At 34.6% G+C, this 16,308-nt stretch overlaps 2 protein-coding genes and 1 non-coding gene across 3 annotated transcripts; 1 reads left to right on the top strand and 2 right to left on the bottom strand.

The window, feature by feature from the left end:
* The first annotated feature begins 4,427 nt into the window (after positions 1-4,427).
* Positions 4,428-5,620, top strand: LOC122587296. The gene is made up of 2 exons (XM_043759422.1): positions 4,428-4,668; positions 5,011-5,620. Exons 1-2 carry the CDS (start codon positions 4,525-4,527, stop codon positions 5,452-5,454), a joined length of 588 nt encoding a protein of 195 aa, XP_043615357.1. The 5' UTR covers positions 4,428-4,524; the 3' UTR covers positions 5,455-5,620.
* A 1,248-nt stretch (positions 5,621-6,868) lies between these two features.
* On the bottom strand, positions 6,869-6,941 carry TRNAA-AGC. Its single transcript has one exon. It is a non-coding gene; the product is annotated as a tRNA-Ala (tRNA).
* A 1,323-nt stretch (positions 6,942-8,264) lies between these two features.
* On the bottom strand, positions 8,265-11,385 carry LOC122587242 (protein NRT1/ PTR FAMILY 4.6-like). The gene is made up of 5 exons (XM_043759351.1): positions 11,343-11,385; positions 11,114-11,219; positions 10,766-10,983; positions 9,782-10,222; positions 8,265-9,393 (listed from the first exon to the last, which is right to left on the bottom strand). Exons 1-5 carry the CDS (start codon positions 11,343-11,345, stop codon positions 8,401-8,403), a joined length of 1,761 nt encoding a protein of 586 aa, XP_043615286.1. The 5' UTR covers positions 11,346-11,385; the 3' UTR covers positions 8,265-8,400.
* Between the last annotated feature and the right edge of the window lie 4,923 nt (positions 11,386-16,308).

Below are 16,308 nucleotides of genomic sequence, written 5' to 3' on the forward strand. Positions count from 1 at the left end.
TCATCGTTTAATATTTTTCTAAATTTTTAATTACGGTTATCATTAAGTTTTTATTTAGAGGGACAACTTTTGTTTAGATATTTTTTTGAATTAACACTATTTAAACTTTTAAAATATAATAAAAAGTTACTCACTGAATGAATACTCGTATTATATTTTTGAGATATAGTTAAGGTTTTACCTAGAATGGTTATATTTATCAAATATGGATAAATTTAAATAGTTTCTTTAGTAATGATATAAATTGAGTCATATAAGTCCAATTTATTACCTTTTGTCATTTGAGAAAGAGACATAGACCAGTAAATAATAATGATATATTTATAATTAAATTAAGGGGCATTGAATAAATGTACTAGAGAAGTTAAAGGGTAAAATTTAAAAGTCTAAAAAAATATAAAGGGTTTTAATGAAATAATGTAAAAGAAAAAGGATGGTCAAAGATATTATCATCATCTCCGACTTACCATTTGATTTCTCAAACACATAAAACAGAGTCTCCATCAACATACATACATGATAATTGTAACAACCAAATACAACTTATAATTTATTTACCAAAACACAATTCCAAGTCCATACAATTGAAAAACTTTGAAACCGAGGGCATAAAATATTTAAGTTGAGGGCAAACTTATTAACTAATGGGTTTTGGAGATAAACAATACATTAATCAACAAACAAAAATTTCAAGCCAATAGGGGGCATTACCCCCCGCTAATTATATGCTACATCCGCCCCTGGGTAGATTGATAGAAACTGTTTGATTCTATGTACCGAATTGGTATCCACATACCCTCAGCAGATATAATGTCAAGGTAATTCAACCACTTAAAATTTAATTTTGTTTTTAAAAAAATTCAAACCAGATTGCTCCTAAAAAGTGGCAGCTGATGACCAACTTTTTTACGAAGAGTGGTTCCCTAAAAGAAGTTATGGTCCTTCAATATTTGACGATCCATTATTCATGCATGTTTTATGCTCTTGACATGAAAAGATGGTACCAAACAAATTTTTTAGAGAATGCAAAGTTAAAAAAAAAAAATTGAAAAATAAATCTAAAAGAAAGATAAGTTAATGTTTAAAATTTATAAAAATATTTTAAAAACTCATAAAAAAAAATTAAAAATACATGACAATTTAAATGTCAAAGGGCATTTCTTTGGTACCGCCCATGTTGAAATGTAACTACTACTACTACTACTACTACTACTACCACTACTACCACTACTACCACTACTACCACTACTACCACTACTACCACTACTACTACGACTACTACTACGACTACTACTACGACTACCACCACGACTACCACCACCACTACCACCACCACTACCACCACCACTACCACCACCACTACCACCACCACTACCACCACCACTACCACTACCACTACCACTACCACCACCACTACCACCACCACTACGACCACCACTACGACCACCACTACGACCACCACTACCACCACCACTACCACCACCACTACCACCACCACTACCACCACCACTACCACTACTACCACTACTACCACTACCACCACTACCACTACTACCACTACCACTACCACCACTACCACTACCACTACGACTACTACCACTACTACCACTACCACTACTACCACTACGACTACGACTACTACCACTACGCCTACTCCTGCTGCTGCTGCTGCTGCTGCTGCTGCTGCTGCTGCTGCTGCTCCTCCTCCTGCTGCTGCACCACCACCGCCACCACCACCACCACCGCCGCCGCCGCCGCCGCCGCCGCCGCCGCCGCCGCCGCCGCCGCCGCCGCCGCCGCCGCCGCCGCCGCCGCCACCACCACCACCACCACCACCACCACTACTACCACTACGACTACCACGACTACTACCACGACTACTACCACTACTACCACTACTACTACTACTACTACTACCACTACTACTACTACTACTACTACTACTACTACTCCTACTACTCCTACTACTACTACTACTACTACTAGCAGTAGCAGTAGCAGTAGCAGTAGCAGTAGCAGTAGCAGTAGCAGTAGCAGTAGCAGTAGCAGTTTATTATTATTTATCATACTCATACTCCTAAATTACACTAATATCTAGAAAATCAAGACTTTCAAAAGAAATAAATTTTAAGAATGTATCTGAAATAAATTTTAGAAAAACAATATGATTTAAAAAAAGTGTAAAAGTAGTTAGTAAAGTATCTAAATGATCGATGTCGTTGGACCGATCAAAAATAAAACTAATTACCACTAATTAGCTAGGGTAAGTCGAGTATCGTATCCACAGGGAATCAAGGGAAAGTGTTAAACAATTTTACAAAGTTAATTAAACTAGACATAAATATAAAAACCAATTGATTGATTGTTTTGATTAAAACTGAAATTAATCATAAACTTAACAAAATAATTCAATTAAACAAAGTAGATCATTCTCATGCTCCCAAGTATGTTTTCAAATATGTAACCTAACTTATATTCGTTGGAAATCACATAGACATGATTCGTTATAATGTTTGGAATGAATGAACTTAAGAACTAAAGTAATCGGTTGTGATGATCCACGATAATGAAAAACTGAGGAATTGACACAACTAGATTTTCAATTCATTAAAATAGAATTACAAGTTCATGAGAGATTCTTTCAATAATCTATGATTAACAATAATTTGGAACCAAAAGATGGATGAATTTCATTCAAAGTCATCAACATGTAATCATTCATTCAAATCCAAACAACATTAGATGCAAAACATAGTTAAGAATTAAACATCTAATCCAACATGAATATGAGAAAGGTTGAACATAAAAGTCTTACATAATTGTTCACATGAGAATGATCAAAGAAAACCTAGCCTATAATCTTCATCATTGATTCTTCAATTAAGGCTTTGATCTCCATGAAAATATGAATTGATGATGAAATTGGGGTGTTGTGTATGTTAGAAAACTGCCCAGGGATGAGAAAATATGAAGTGGTAACTTCCAAAGTCGTCCATGAGGGAGTTATAAACTGAAAAGTAATTAAATCCCTAATTTTCGGATTTTTAGTGCAGCTATGGCCGTCCCAGATGGTCACCAGGGCGTCCCAGACTGCCCTCTAGAAATGGCAGTTTTTCAGATTTTTGCCTTGACACTCTTTGACTTGATTCTTGACTTTACTTGACTTCTTAATAATCCATTTAACTTCAATTTGTCACCAAAGACCTGAAACACTTAAACAAACATAAAAACGTCCTAATCGTCGATTAACATTCACAAAACATGTTCATTTTCATACTTTAAGATTAGACGAATTAGGCGTTTATCACTAAACCAATATGCTACCGCCAATGTCACCATCACCGCCGCTGCATTGTGCAGATACCCATCTCATCAATAAAACATAAGTTAAATCTCATGACATTTGCAAATTGCAAGCGATTTTCACATTTATAATTTTTTTTAGAAAAAAGCCAATTACTTACTCTAATAAGAGAATAGGATGTAAACAGTGTTTTTTTTATTTTCATCTGCACATTGAAGATAAATAAAAGAATTAGCAATTATTAAACATAAAATGGATTTGGTTCAGTGGTTGTTCTCCATGCCTTAAGGGGGTGGAGGTCATAGGTTCAACCCCTTTGTATTTAAAGTTTGTATTTAATAGTAAAGTTTTTACATTTTGGTCCCTCCTTTGTTTTCCTTTTACATTTTTGTCCTTCATGTTTCTATTTTATTATTTGAACCCCCTAACCTTATATAATTTGTTTTTTTTAATCTTTTATAACATCTTTTTTTTATACCATTGTGTTTTACTAATTTTTTTTTTTTTGTATTTTGTCATTTTTATATTTTGACATTTTTAGCATTTTATTCTTTGTAATATATTTTTTGAAACTTTTTAAATTTTTTATAATTTATTATATGTACTTTATAACAATGACATATGTGTTGTAGTTTATGATGTTTTAACATTTTTATATATATATAACTTTTGTTTAATTTATTGTTTTTTTTGTCTTTGTATTATACACTAATTTTCAACACTTTGTAACATTTAAACTTTTATACAATATTTTTTATAAATCTGTATTTTTTTAAATATTCCATTTGTATATTCATCATTTCTTTAAGTTTTTGGTCTTTTATAAAAAAAAATTTGTAAAATTTTGTTTTACATGTATGTTATCAAAATTTTTTTTTGTTTGTTTTCTTTTGATTTATGCGTTTCTTTATAAAATTTTACGAAAGAATAATATTTGATAACGCAGATATTTTCAAAAGCCGATGTTGCCCATCGGACGGTTCGAGTTAACTAGTTATAAACTAAGCGAAGGTATAAAATATTGTAAAAAGTGCTAGTCATCGACTCATCGTCGACTTGCCATACGAGGATAAAATAGTAATAACGCATATTTATCTCATTGTTGGAGAAAGATAGGCCTATCAACATTTGATTGGCCAATACAATAACAACCAAACACACCGATCGACTGTCCTTCCACAAAAGTTGGGCGCAAAACTTTAAAAAATAAAAAATAAAAAATGGCGGTAGCAACAGCACCTCCGACTACTGCTTTTCTCAACACCGTTGACCGTCGGCTCACTCATCTAAACTCACCGTCGCTCCGTCGTCTCTTTCCCACCAGAAAGTCATCCGAGATTTTAGCAATGGCATCCAAAAAGAAGGTTTAGTTATGCTTACACACAAAGTACCATATTAATTGCATTCGATCGATATTTAGTTGAGAAAAACTATTGTTATAAACAATTAAAAATTCAATTTTAAAATAAATATTATATTCTACTTCGTGTAATGAATTCTAGATGTTTCTATATAGACATTAGACAATTTATAATTGCATACGTTAACATATCAATCAACATTAGTTAAAAAATTTACCATAAAATTTTATTTTTGTGATTAGAAGTAAGTAAATACGAATTTGGTATCAATCATTAAGGATTTTTGTTCATTTTCGGGTTTTTTTCGCATTCGTGTGGTGTTTTGATTTAGAAGGACGGGTGCAGGTGAACAAGTATGACAAGGCATGGAAAAAGGAATGGTTTGGGGCAGGAATATTTTTCGAAGGAAGCGAACAAGTAGACGTGGATGTCTTCAAAAAGTTAGAGAAGCGTAAAGTGTTGAGTAACGTGGAGAAGTCAGGGCTGTTGTCCAAAGCAGAGGAGCTAGGGTTCACTCTGTCTTCTATCGAGAAACTCGGGATTCTATCAAAAGCTGAAGAGCTCGGGCTCCTCAGCTTGCTTGAAAATGTGGCTGGATACTCACCTGCTGCTTTAGCGTCGGCTGCACTTCCTGTTCTGGTGGCAGCGATACTAGCAGTTGTGTTGATACCGGATGATTCTACTGCTCTCGTGGTGGCACAGACCGTTTTAGCAGGCACGTTTGTTGCGACTGCAACAGGATTGTTTGTTGGTTCGATTGTGTTAGAGGGCTTACAGGAAGCCGATTAGAGTGTTCTTTCTTTCATTCTATCAGTTTGTTGAAGTTTTGGATTGTGAATGATGTACGTTTCTTCTAATTCATCTCTGTTACCAAGGGATGTGATAATTATACACATTGTAACATATATACTATGTGAATGACATTGTTAGGGAAGTAAACGGCGTCTTTTCTTAACTCATTGTTGCTGTTTTTATGATGTTTTAGATCCTTGTTTCTGCTTAGCTATCTTTTGACCTGAATTATCTACCATCCCTTCTAGTTTTCGTTCGATGCGGTCTAAAGGTTCATGGTTAATTAGTACTATCGGAGTTGGTTTTGTTAGCTCAGGTAGCATCATTTTGGGTCAGACCTTTCATCAGTTGGGCATGACCACATTAGCTAAGATTTTGTGGTATATTTACATGTAATGCATTGGTATCGAAAGATTTCCTCTTTTGTTCCGATATGCATTTCCCTTTTCCAATAAGTTTATTATATAGTTGAACTCAAAGACTAAAGAATGTTGTGACAAGTTATCTGATCGTTCTGTAAAAGTGAAAGTGGTTTACTTTTAATATGAGCTTTATGCTAATTACAAAGTCATACATGGATGAAAAAATGATCCGATTTGGAGTCTCTTCATTCTGGTTGGTAGCATTACTCGGGTGAAGGAAATGCAAACCCGATACCCAATAAAGCGTATCTTCTTAGAAAACTCTTAATAATACAAGTTAAAGTGGAAATGTGGTTGAGCTGTTTAGAAACAGATTATCATGTGATTATTTTGCCTCTGTTCTTGTATGGTTGGCCCAAGCAGGACTCTCATTCCATATGCTCAGTGTTGTTTTGAACTTTTCTATTTAAGCATTAGTTTGTTACTGCTTATGTTTAGAATCACTCTCTTTACAGATACTACTCTTTTGTTGATGACTTGATGGGTCAAAGCTAAGTTTCTTCTCCCTTTATAAGAGATTTGATAAAAAAGAATGATCAGAAAACCAGATGATTGATGAATCTTTTCCCACAGACTAGCATTCTAGGCACCAAATAAGCCGGCTTTGATGATTATCCAACTTTTTTTTTGAACAGCAGTGGTGATTGGACTCAGCGTTATTAACTGAAAAACTTGCAATACCAACTGCCAACTTTATCTATAAAACAGCTAAATACTTATGAAATCTGTACACTTACAAAATCGAATTTAATCAGTAAAATACATTTATCTAACTGTTAACATATATTCAAGTAAAACTGTAAAATTCATAACATTTGGCTACCTAATACATTGTTATTCTTGTTGAAAGAAATTGAATATTGGTCAACATAAAGACAAGCTATATAAAATGAAGAAAAAATAGAACACAGAGGGACTAAAAAAGAAAAACTACATTTAGTATGCCCATGGCCATAATAGTAAAATAAGATATGAATTTAGCAAAACAATGGAGATGCGGGGTATCGATCCCCGTACCTCTCGCATGCTAAGCGAGCGCTCTACCATCTGAGCTACATCCCCTTTTGGTTAACAAATGTCTTGTAAATATTAAAATCTTTATACTTTCATCTATTGGTAGATAAAACATGTGTTGATTTTTTAGTACTATTTGTTCAATTCAGTTTCTGTTTACATGTTTGATTGCTTTATAGTTATACATTATAAGAGGATAATGCAAGATGAAATTTCAATCTTTTAAGAAGCAGGAAATTTAATGGTGCGTTTAGTTATAGAAAACTATTGAGTGTATATTGTAAAGCTCGTTTGAACTTGTATCACAAAGCTCGTTGAGTTATTGAGCCAAACACGAACTTAGCATAACTTTTTGGAGGTGAGCTCAATTCGACAAGTTAACAATCCTAACTTTAAGTTACCTTTTATCACAATTTCCAATGTTTCTAACATGAAATCGCTTGTAAAGTAACTATCACAGTATAATGTTAAAAAGAAATAAATCAGATTCAAAATTCAAAATGATCATATATAGTTTTTGTTATGTTTTCTTTGGAATGTAGAAATCGTATTTTTTGTTTCATCATGACGTGTTAGGATTGATGATGGCTCTTTGAACTTCTTTTGAAGTATTGGGCCATATGTAATCTGTATATATGTAAGCTGTCATTATCTAGCTAGTGAATATTGATCATGCAATTTAGTCATGTATAAGTGTATGATGTTGCTGTCATTAATTGATTTATTGTATGATAGTGAAGTTAATTATGGTGGCATGCCATTTTTGCTAATTGGGAAAAAAGTTATCTTCCTAAATCCCAATTATGCTTTCCCAATTTGGAAATTGAAATCATTTTGATGATATACACAACATACACTTTGAGTGGTTTCCAATTCTTTAAGTGCTATCAGCTCATCTTACCCCCACCATTTTAGAGCCACATATATAAATCAACAACTTGATTAGACATGATATAGCAAAGTTGTTTGAGTTGATCCGTTCTACTTGTTTTTTTTCCCCTCATGTTAGTAAACGAACTCATAATACTCAGGATATCATTTTGACGTTTGCGGCGAGATACATCTAATATAATACTATATTGGCGCTTTCCAAAACATAAAAGATGTATTTGAGTACTATGAGTATTTTTTAAATCTAGTTGGGGACCATTTTCCGTTAGTCCTTTTGTAATCGGTAAACATTATCTGTTATGTTCACTTGAACTTGAAAGAAACCTAATCCCTTTCATTTTGCAGTAATCACTTTGAAAATGTGTATCTAATCACCCACTGGTTCACTGGGTGCTTATGTTTGAAAAAAGTTTTCTGGTATGAATACATTTTCAATTTATCTAGTATCCTAATAGGATTGTGAATGCAAACATATTATAGTTATACATAATTGATGCTCTTTTCATCTTAAATTATGCAATATCAGGCCTGGTTTAATTCTATAAATACTAAGAAACATACATGGCAATCGATGGGTAGATATATAGCGAACAAGTTACCACCTATACTAAAAATATCAGACTCCTGATGACTTGCAGAGCATTTGGGAGTCATTCGCATCATTGGTGCTTTTTGATCCATACTTGTAGGATTTAGCCCACATGAGGTACCCAAGAAAGTTGAGGCTGCTTAATGCACACATTAACCAATAAAATCTTTCAAGACGATAATGATTCAAGTTGATGCCGTAGAGCCATGGCTTGTGATGGAACGTGCCTGTAACATGGTTCACTATTGAAACGAGAACTGAACTAAGATAGTAACCCATTGCTAATGAAACCCAAGAGAGAGATGTTGCCAATGATCTCATGCTAAATGGGGCTTCTGTAAAGAAAAAGTCCATCATCCCAGCCAAGCTGAAAAGATCGGCTGATCCAAGGAACAAGTACTGCAAAGAAATCCAAAGGAAAGTGATTGGTAAAGGCTCATTGGAGTTCATTAGAGCATTTTGATAAGCCACTCGTTTGCGTTTGTTTTCCACTAATGCTGCAACTGCCATGGCCATTATGGATAAAAACAACCCGATCCCTATTCGTTGTAGATGAGTTATGCCCATTTCTGTTTTAGTTATCCTCCGTGCAAATGGGATTATAACATGATCATACATTGGTGCTAGTACCATAATGAAGAGTACAGGGAATACAGGGAGAGAAGCTGGTGGGACCCGGAAGGAGCCGATCTTACTGTTCATGGTGGCTGCTTGTTGAACAGAAAAGGTAGAGAGCTGAGCAAGGCAGCAGTTAAGCATTATGGTTAACATGAATATTGGGAAGATCTTAAGGACTATTTTGACCTCTTCCACCTGTTTAATGGTGACCTTTAATGTTTGAAAAGAAGACTTGTTGATAACTGCTCTACTGAGAAAGCCGAAATCTTCTGTTATGTTATCTTTCACTTCATCAGCCTCTTCATAGCTTTCCCTTGAGTTTGATGTGGGTGATGGGTTTGTGCTAACAACAGCATTTCTGGCTTTACTGGAGAAAGTGTTGAAAATCGCTGCACCAATGACCTGTTGTAAACAACTTAGCATTTTAGTTTAATTATTAGGGCTAATTGCGTAAAAACGTAACCGATTAACTTCTTATAGACACATTTAAGCCAAATATCATTGATTCAAGGTAATTACAGTATATGACAATTGGTTTTCCAGGCTCCACATCAGAAGTCAACCTGGTCAAACTTAGCTACGTGTCAGTTTCACGTTGTTACTCATACTTCTTACCGAGTCAGATTACCTGGTATCGAAACTTTTGAACGTCGTCTGATTTAGATAAATGTAAAAAACTTGATATTTGGGTACTTTCTTTTACCAAATAAAATGTGGTTATCTAAAATGGAAATTATAGGAATTCAAACAGCAAATATATAGCAGCTGACTTAATAGACCACAATGCTACCTTACATATGGTTGTAATAGGACTTCCTGCGGGAACTTTGATCCTGTAAACCATGGAACCAAGTAGAAAAATTGGGATAGAGATCAAAATTGCCAAGGTAGAGATACCAAAACCCCACTGCCATCCTTTGTTGTCCTCAATCCACACTGCGAATGTCACTGCAATGAGTGCACCACAAGCAAGACTAAAAACATAGTAGTTAAAAAATGATGATCTTTGCTTCCTTCCCTGAGACGTCTCTTCGTCAAATTGTTCAGCTCCATGAGGTGGAAGAGAACCTTTGATTCCACCAACACCTAATGCCACCAAATAAAGGCCTATAAACAAAAGCACTTCTTTACCGCCTTCAGCTTCCTGGCACTTGGCATTCCTGTTGGCTGATATGCAACTTTCTGGTTTCAAAGAACGTGTATGCGCTTGCAATGTCAGTATTAGAAGGCCCTGTTGCAGTAGTCAAACTCAATTTGCTGAGATTAAACATGTGACTGTCTTGAACTCTACATTATTATTCTATAATCTCTTTTTCTTAAGTAAGATGCATGGACCACTGCACAGTGGTAATAAGGATATATCTATACTGTAATGTAAAAGGAAATCAAGCCCCATAAAAACTTAAACATGTTAATTATGAGGATTCAGCTGGTTATCTTCTTGGTTCAACTCCAAGCAGTGTATAATGTATATCACTTGCATCAACGTGATGTCAGGCATGGTTCATTGTCAAAAAGAGAGCACTAAAATAAGTCTGGTTATAATAACTTATGATATCCAGCCATGATCAAATGTCCTATTCCTAATTCCCTTTTTTGCAGGGTATTGAATAAATTGATGTCATATGATGGTTATTGAAGTCCTAGCCCATTCCACTCATTTGACTTGATTAAAATAAGTTGTTCAGTTGTTTAGGTTTATCTGGTTTACTATTTTACGAAAGTATTAAGTAAAATCCGTGAGCAAAGAAACTTCAAGTATCATTATTCTTACCATGAGCTCGATTGTAGCACTTATCAGATAGATACAATAAGTGGTGAAGAAAGCATCAGCTAAAAAACCACCAAGGATAGCGAGGAGGAAGGCTGTGCCCATGAAATTGCTAACGACGTTGGAAGAACTGGACGGAGTGAAGTGCATGAATTTAGACAAATAGAGCACAAGGTTGCTTGCATTGGCCAGGTATGCTAGATTCTCCAATACCTCCACAACTATATGATTTACAAAAGCACAAAATCAGACTTTTAGACGAGTAGTTAACGATGTTTTCTTATTAACTTTGTATCCTAAGAATGATTATTTCAACAAAGAGTAAACATATTTGGATCATATTCTACTTACCTAACACAAATGATGCTGCAACTATGCCACCATGTTGGCCTTCGATAGCTGGTCTATTTCTCCAACTTACATACCTGCTGGATTTGCTTATCTGGCATTCTTCATCCTACAAAAGCATCACAAACCAAATTATTGATGTATGCAGAAAGAATTAGAATGTGGTAGAACTGAGATGAAGTATCAAAGTATAATCTTAAGCATAAAGAATGAATTATATGACAACAGGTACCATATCGTTATGCAAATATGAAACTAGGGTCTTTACGATATAATCAGTTTCTTAGTGCTAAGAGAAATGAGGCACGGCGTCCTATTTATATGCCATTGTACAGGTCCAACTCACCTGGAATGGTCTGGATACTTTGAAAATGACTGCATCATCCTCTAATGTCTTAATTAACCAATTAGTGTTCTAAAAGTTACTACCACTATGGGTTTTTTTAATTGATTATATGAAAAAGAAAACTCTATCCTTTGATCCTTTCTCATGTAACTGATTGAACTATATAGTGCTATACATAGCATGAAAGCATCAAATTAGTAGTCTAAAAATAGTGAGGTTTATCTTCTAATAAGTGTTCTCATAAGTTAATAATTAGTCTAAGAGATACAAAAAAGTAATTAGCTCAATTTAGCACCTGGCATTCCAGTTTTAGTTCCTACAGAATAAGGTACATGTACGAATTAGTCGTTTATCATTATGGGTTCCATTGAATATTACCACCACCAGTTTGTAGCATATCAGTTTTCATTGTTGATCCTTCACATATCATTTTTTTCCATACCCTGTCATTATTACATGTCTTTGCTATGAGGGGCATCTGTATAGTGGGATGTTATTGCAGCATCCGTATCCCACCTAGTCTGATCATGTGGTTTACTCATTACCAAACACTTTTTTAGGACTATCGATCTCATGACAGTACGTGTGGGGAGCATGATTTTGAAATCGTCCAAACTGGGTGGACGGAGTCCCATGTTTTTCCACTATGCAATGTCCTTGGATTGTGTTTCTGCAATTTCATTTCAGCAGATTGTGTCCATATAATGTAGATGCACTTTTGACTGATATAACCAATTTATATGGTTTAACTTGAACTATGTCCCAAATTTCTTGGATCCCTTGGTTTCAAAAATATTTTAATTGGCTTTTTTGTGCAGATCCTAATCAAAGAAGTTGAAAGTCTAATTGCTGGTAATAATGATCCTATGTTTAACCAAATTACCAAGGATTTGTGCTTTCTCTTATCATCTTTTTGAAGCTAGCATAACTAGAGGCATGGCAGATATAGACTAACAAGGGACAAATATAACATTGTACTATTCGTGCACTTTGGGTGTTTCGTATGGAATACTACAATTATATCTAGGCTGTTCATAACGTATCAATGAGGGTATATGATGGAACTTCAACAAAAAAGAGCTGAAAACCTCCCCAAAATGCACTAATTCCTGACGAACTACAACTACAACTAATAGCCATTCATTTAGCTCAGTATTACCCCATTACTCATAGTTGTCGACTCGTAAATCTCGACTCGACTCGACATCTGATTTTTCGACTCGTAACTCAAAACGTGACTCGAATCGTAAGAGTTAGGATATTTGAAAATGTATATTTTTTATAATTATGTGCAAGTATTTATTATAGACATATTGTAATGTATTAATATATTAAGCTAAATATAGAAATACTATTAAAATCAAATTAAATTTAAAAGCATATAAAAGAGTTATGTTCAAAAACAATTAAAAATTTAAAATAAAAAAAAATTATTTTGTGACTCGTGACTCGGACATGACTCGGACCGAGTCGCACCACAAAACACGAGTCATGTTACAAGTCTGGAGTAAAGCGAGTCATTCCATCGAGTCGCCTCGTTTTCCCTTTGTTTTGACTCGACTCGTACGAGTTTGACAACTATGCCATTACTCATCCTTCTTTCATAGGTCCCGGGCTCCCGGCCCCATTCTCATTTTCTTCACATGAAAACAAATCCAAGGTATGAAAATCAGACCTGAAATAAAATGGCTCATAAATGCTTATTCAAGGCTATAGGCTAATTGTATCTAAGGCGTATACAAAAGATTGTACCGCGAGAACTCTAAGAGACCACCACGGTACAGGTGCTTAGCCTACAGCTTTATAATAAAATACCTAGTGGCCCTTTTTAAGAGCAATCACAATGGTCATTCCAACCACTAGGTCCTCGTCAACGCCACATCCGAAGAATTCCCTCCAATAACTAGCCACCCACTAAAATATTGCGCATTATGTCTTTTAAACTACGACAAAACCAAAACCATGTCGTCTTTCACTACGTTTAATACTAAATAAACCATTAGTTTTGCGTACAAATAAACTTTTTATGGACATGTTTGGCAAAATTAGTTGGAACTGGTGGCTAGAGCTTTTGTTTAGAGCTTGCCGTTGGAACTTAGGTCGGTGCTTATAATCCTACTTGGCAAGTGTCCTCGTGCTCCAAGAAGTCGGACACTGTTGACACCGTACGTCTTTAACCGAGCGTCCAGCAAAACTTCTCCACCAAGAAGTTGGAAGACGCGGGAAAGGTGGGGTCGGCAACGTTTTTTTTTTGTTTTATATATGTGTATTTGTGTGTGTGAGATAAATATAAAATAACTGATGATGTGGAAAGATGTTCCAAAAAGCTTTTCTTTATAGACAGAGAGAGTTATGAGAAAAGTCCTGGGTGATGTAGTGCTGAGTTGGTAGACAAGAATCTCCAAGAAGCTCCGCCTTATAAGAACCGCCTTATATTTCAAGGGGTTGAATAAACAAATAATATTGAATATTGATTACAAATACTTAAGGGACATTTATGTAAGTTACTTTTTTGAAGAAAGGTTCTAGTTACTTTCAAAAGCTATATGCATGAAAGTGTTTATGGTTTAAGTAGTAGTAGTAATATTTTTCGAAAACTCTATGAAACTTAGTTGATGAAAACTATAAACTCAACTCCTAAAAGAGCTAACCCAAACATAGCTGGTAACCGAATGGTCTTGGGATCTATGAAGTCACTGTTGTACCTTCCAAATGTGTTCCTGGACCAAGAGGTTCTATCTAACCAACCATAGACTTGGTTTATGGACCAATAGATAATATTTGTAGTACTATACCCTACATCAATGAAGAGACATAAGCTAACTAAAACAAATACTGTACATGTTTATATCATAGGACCACCTTTATAACCCTAGTCTAAGGTTTCTATACAATGCCACTACCTTAATTATCATATGACAGGGAAAACTAACGTTACACATGACAAGGTAAATATAAGATGATATATGAAGGCATGCTAAAACTGTAATATCTGATTGATTTGGTGTCACCTAGTTGTATGTACCATGAACACATGTTAGATTATGTGTAAATCGACGTGTTTCTTGAACACTTAATTCGGATTAGTCCTCTAATTAAGCATTCCTCTAATTCAATTCAACTTTATTTTAGCTTCTTTTTGTGTGTGTGTGTGGGTGGGGGGTGGAACTCCATATATTCGATTTGTTCATTCGTGTTATCATTTGAGGTGAACATAGTGGTTATGTGATATGATCAATTGCGATCCTTTTGCCTTTAGAGGGTCAAAATGGCCATTAAAAGTGCAATGGCTTACTCTGCTCACAAATTAAAATTAGACTACATACAGTGGATACAGGGAACAATAAAATCTCTTCTTAATAAATGTTTGTGATGTGTTTATTGCTTTTAGATACACAAATTCACGATTACATGCTTCATAAAATGGTACAACATAACAAAGAAACGCTATCTTTGATGCAACGTTTTGATTATGAGAGATTTTTGTGTATTTTTTGTGATAGTTATGTTTGTGTATAAAATTCTTCTTTCTCATTTTCAGATATGTCAATTTAGCTAAATATTAATCTATCCTAAAAGTAAAGTCTGGTTGAAAACATCTATGTAGTACTTACATATTAAAGAACCACAAAAAGTCATGTCGAACAAACTAAAGTTGATTCTGATGTTTTTAGCAAGTAAAGTAGTCAATAAAAACCATAATGACACATGTTATACTATGACTTAGAATTGTTTAGTGGATCCGATGAAATAACCACCCTGAGGTATTGAAAGTTGGCAAACCCAAAGTAGAGTTTTAAATGCATAAGTAGACGGAGCAACCAATGAGCTTTAGCACGAGGGGTATGCAGAGATGAAGTTAATTATAGTTTTAAGTTCAAATCCGACAGAAAACGGGTGGGATTTGGCTATCCAACACTTTTTGTTGTTTGCAGGCATATATGGTATCTCTCGCCATTGAGTAACCCCGGATAGCCGGGGATTAATCTTTGTTGAGAAAAAAATTGGTAGACAGAGCTGAGGTTTGTTATGCCCAAAGGCCAAAGCCATCCCGAAGCAATAGGTCACCATTATGTTTTACTATAATGTGATTCTAAATATTTGTAGCTAACATTACTATTATGTAGCATTTATATTATATAGTCCGATAATGTATATTTCGTCAATGGATTGGTCGTCTATTTGTAAGATTTTTCAAGTCCTACTTCTTATATTTTTTGGGTGGATTAATAGGGAATTTTGAATAAAACATTAATCATATATAGTTTATTTTAATGTACCTCATAAAAGATTCAAACTAAAAAAAGCAGAAAACATATGGATGATGTGCAATTAAGGCCTAAGCCAACGGGCTTGTCGACAACCCCTTCCTCAATTGTGTCGACGAGGACACCAATGGCACCAATGACACATGTTGATTCTGATGTTTTCTCACAATATTATACATAGGTTTGTGATATATATACGGGGATGAGAATATAAGGCTGTCGGGTATCTAAGCTTAGGTGTGGAACACTCACATATTGACTTTTTAATCCATAAAAATCATGGAGGCCCATGCATTTATTCATTAAACAAGAAATAATAAAATATTAGTATGTGAGGAGTTCCACACCTAAGCTAAGGTGTCGGACAACCTTATATTCTCTTTTCCCTATATATATGCAGGTTATATATATATATATATATATATATATATATATATATATATATATATATATATATATATATATATATATATATGTATTGGAGAAAAGAAGCACAACCGCCCATATTTCTAATTTTTGGGTTTTTTTTCCCTGTAGAATTACAACTTTCATTTTAGTATATAAAACTTTTTTTTCTATTTTTC

Source organism: Erigeron canadensis, chromosome 2 (assembly GCF_010389155.1).
Source record: "Erigeron canadensis isolate Cc75 chromosome 2, C_canadensis_v1, whole genome shotgun sequence".
In the NCBI taxonomy this organism is placed as follows: Eukaryota; Viridiplantae; Streptophyta; class Magnoliopsida; order Asterales; family Asteraceae; genus Erigeron; species Erigeron canadensis.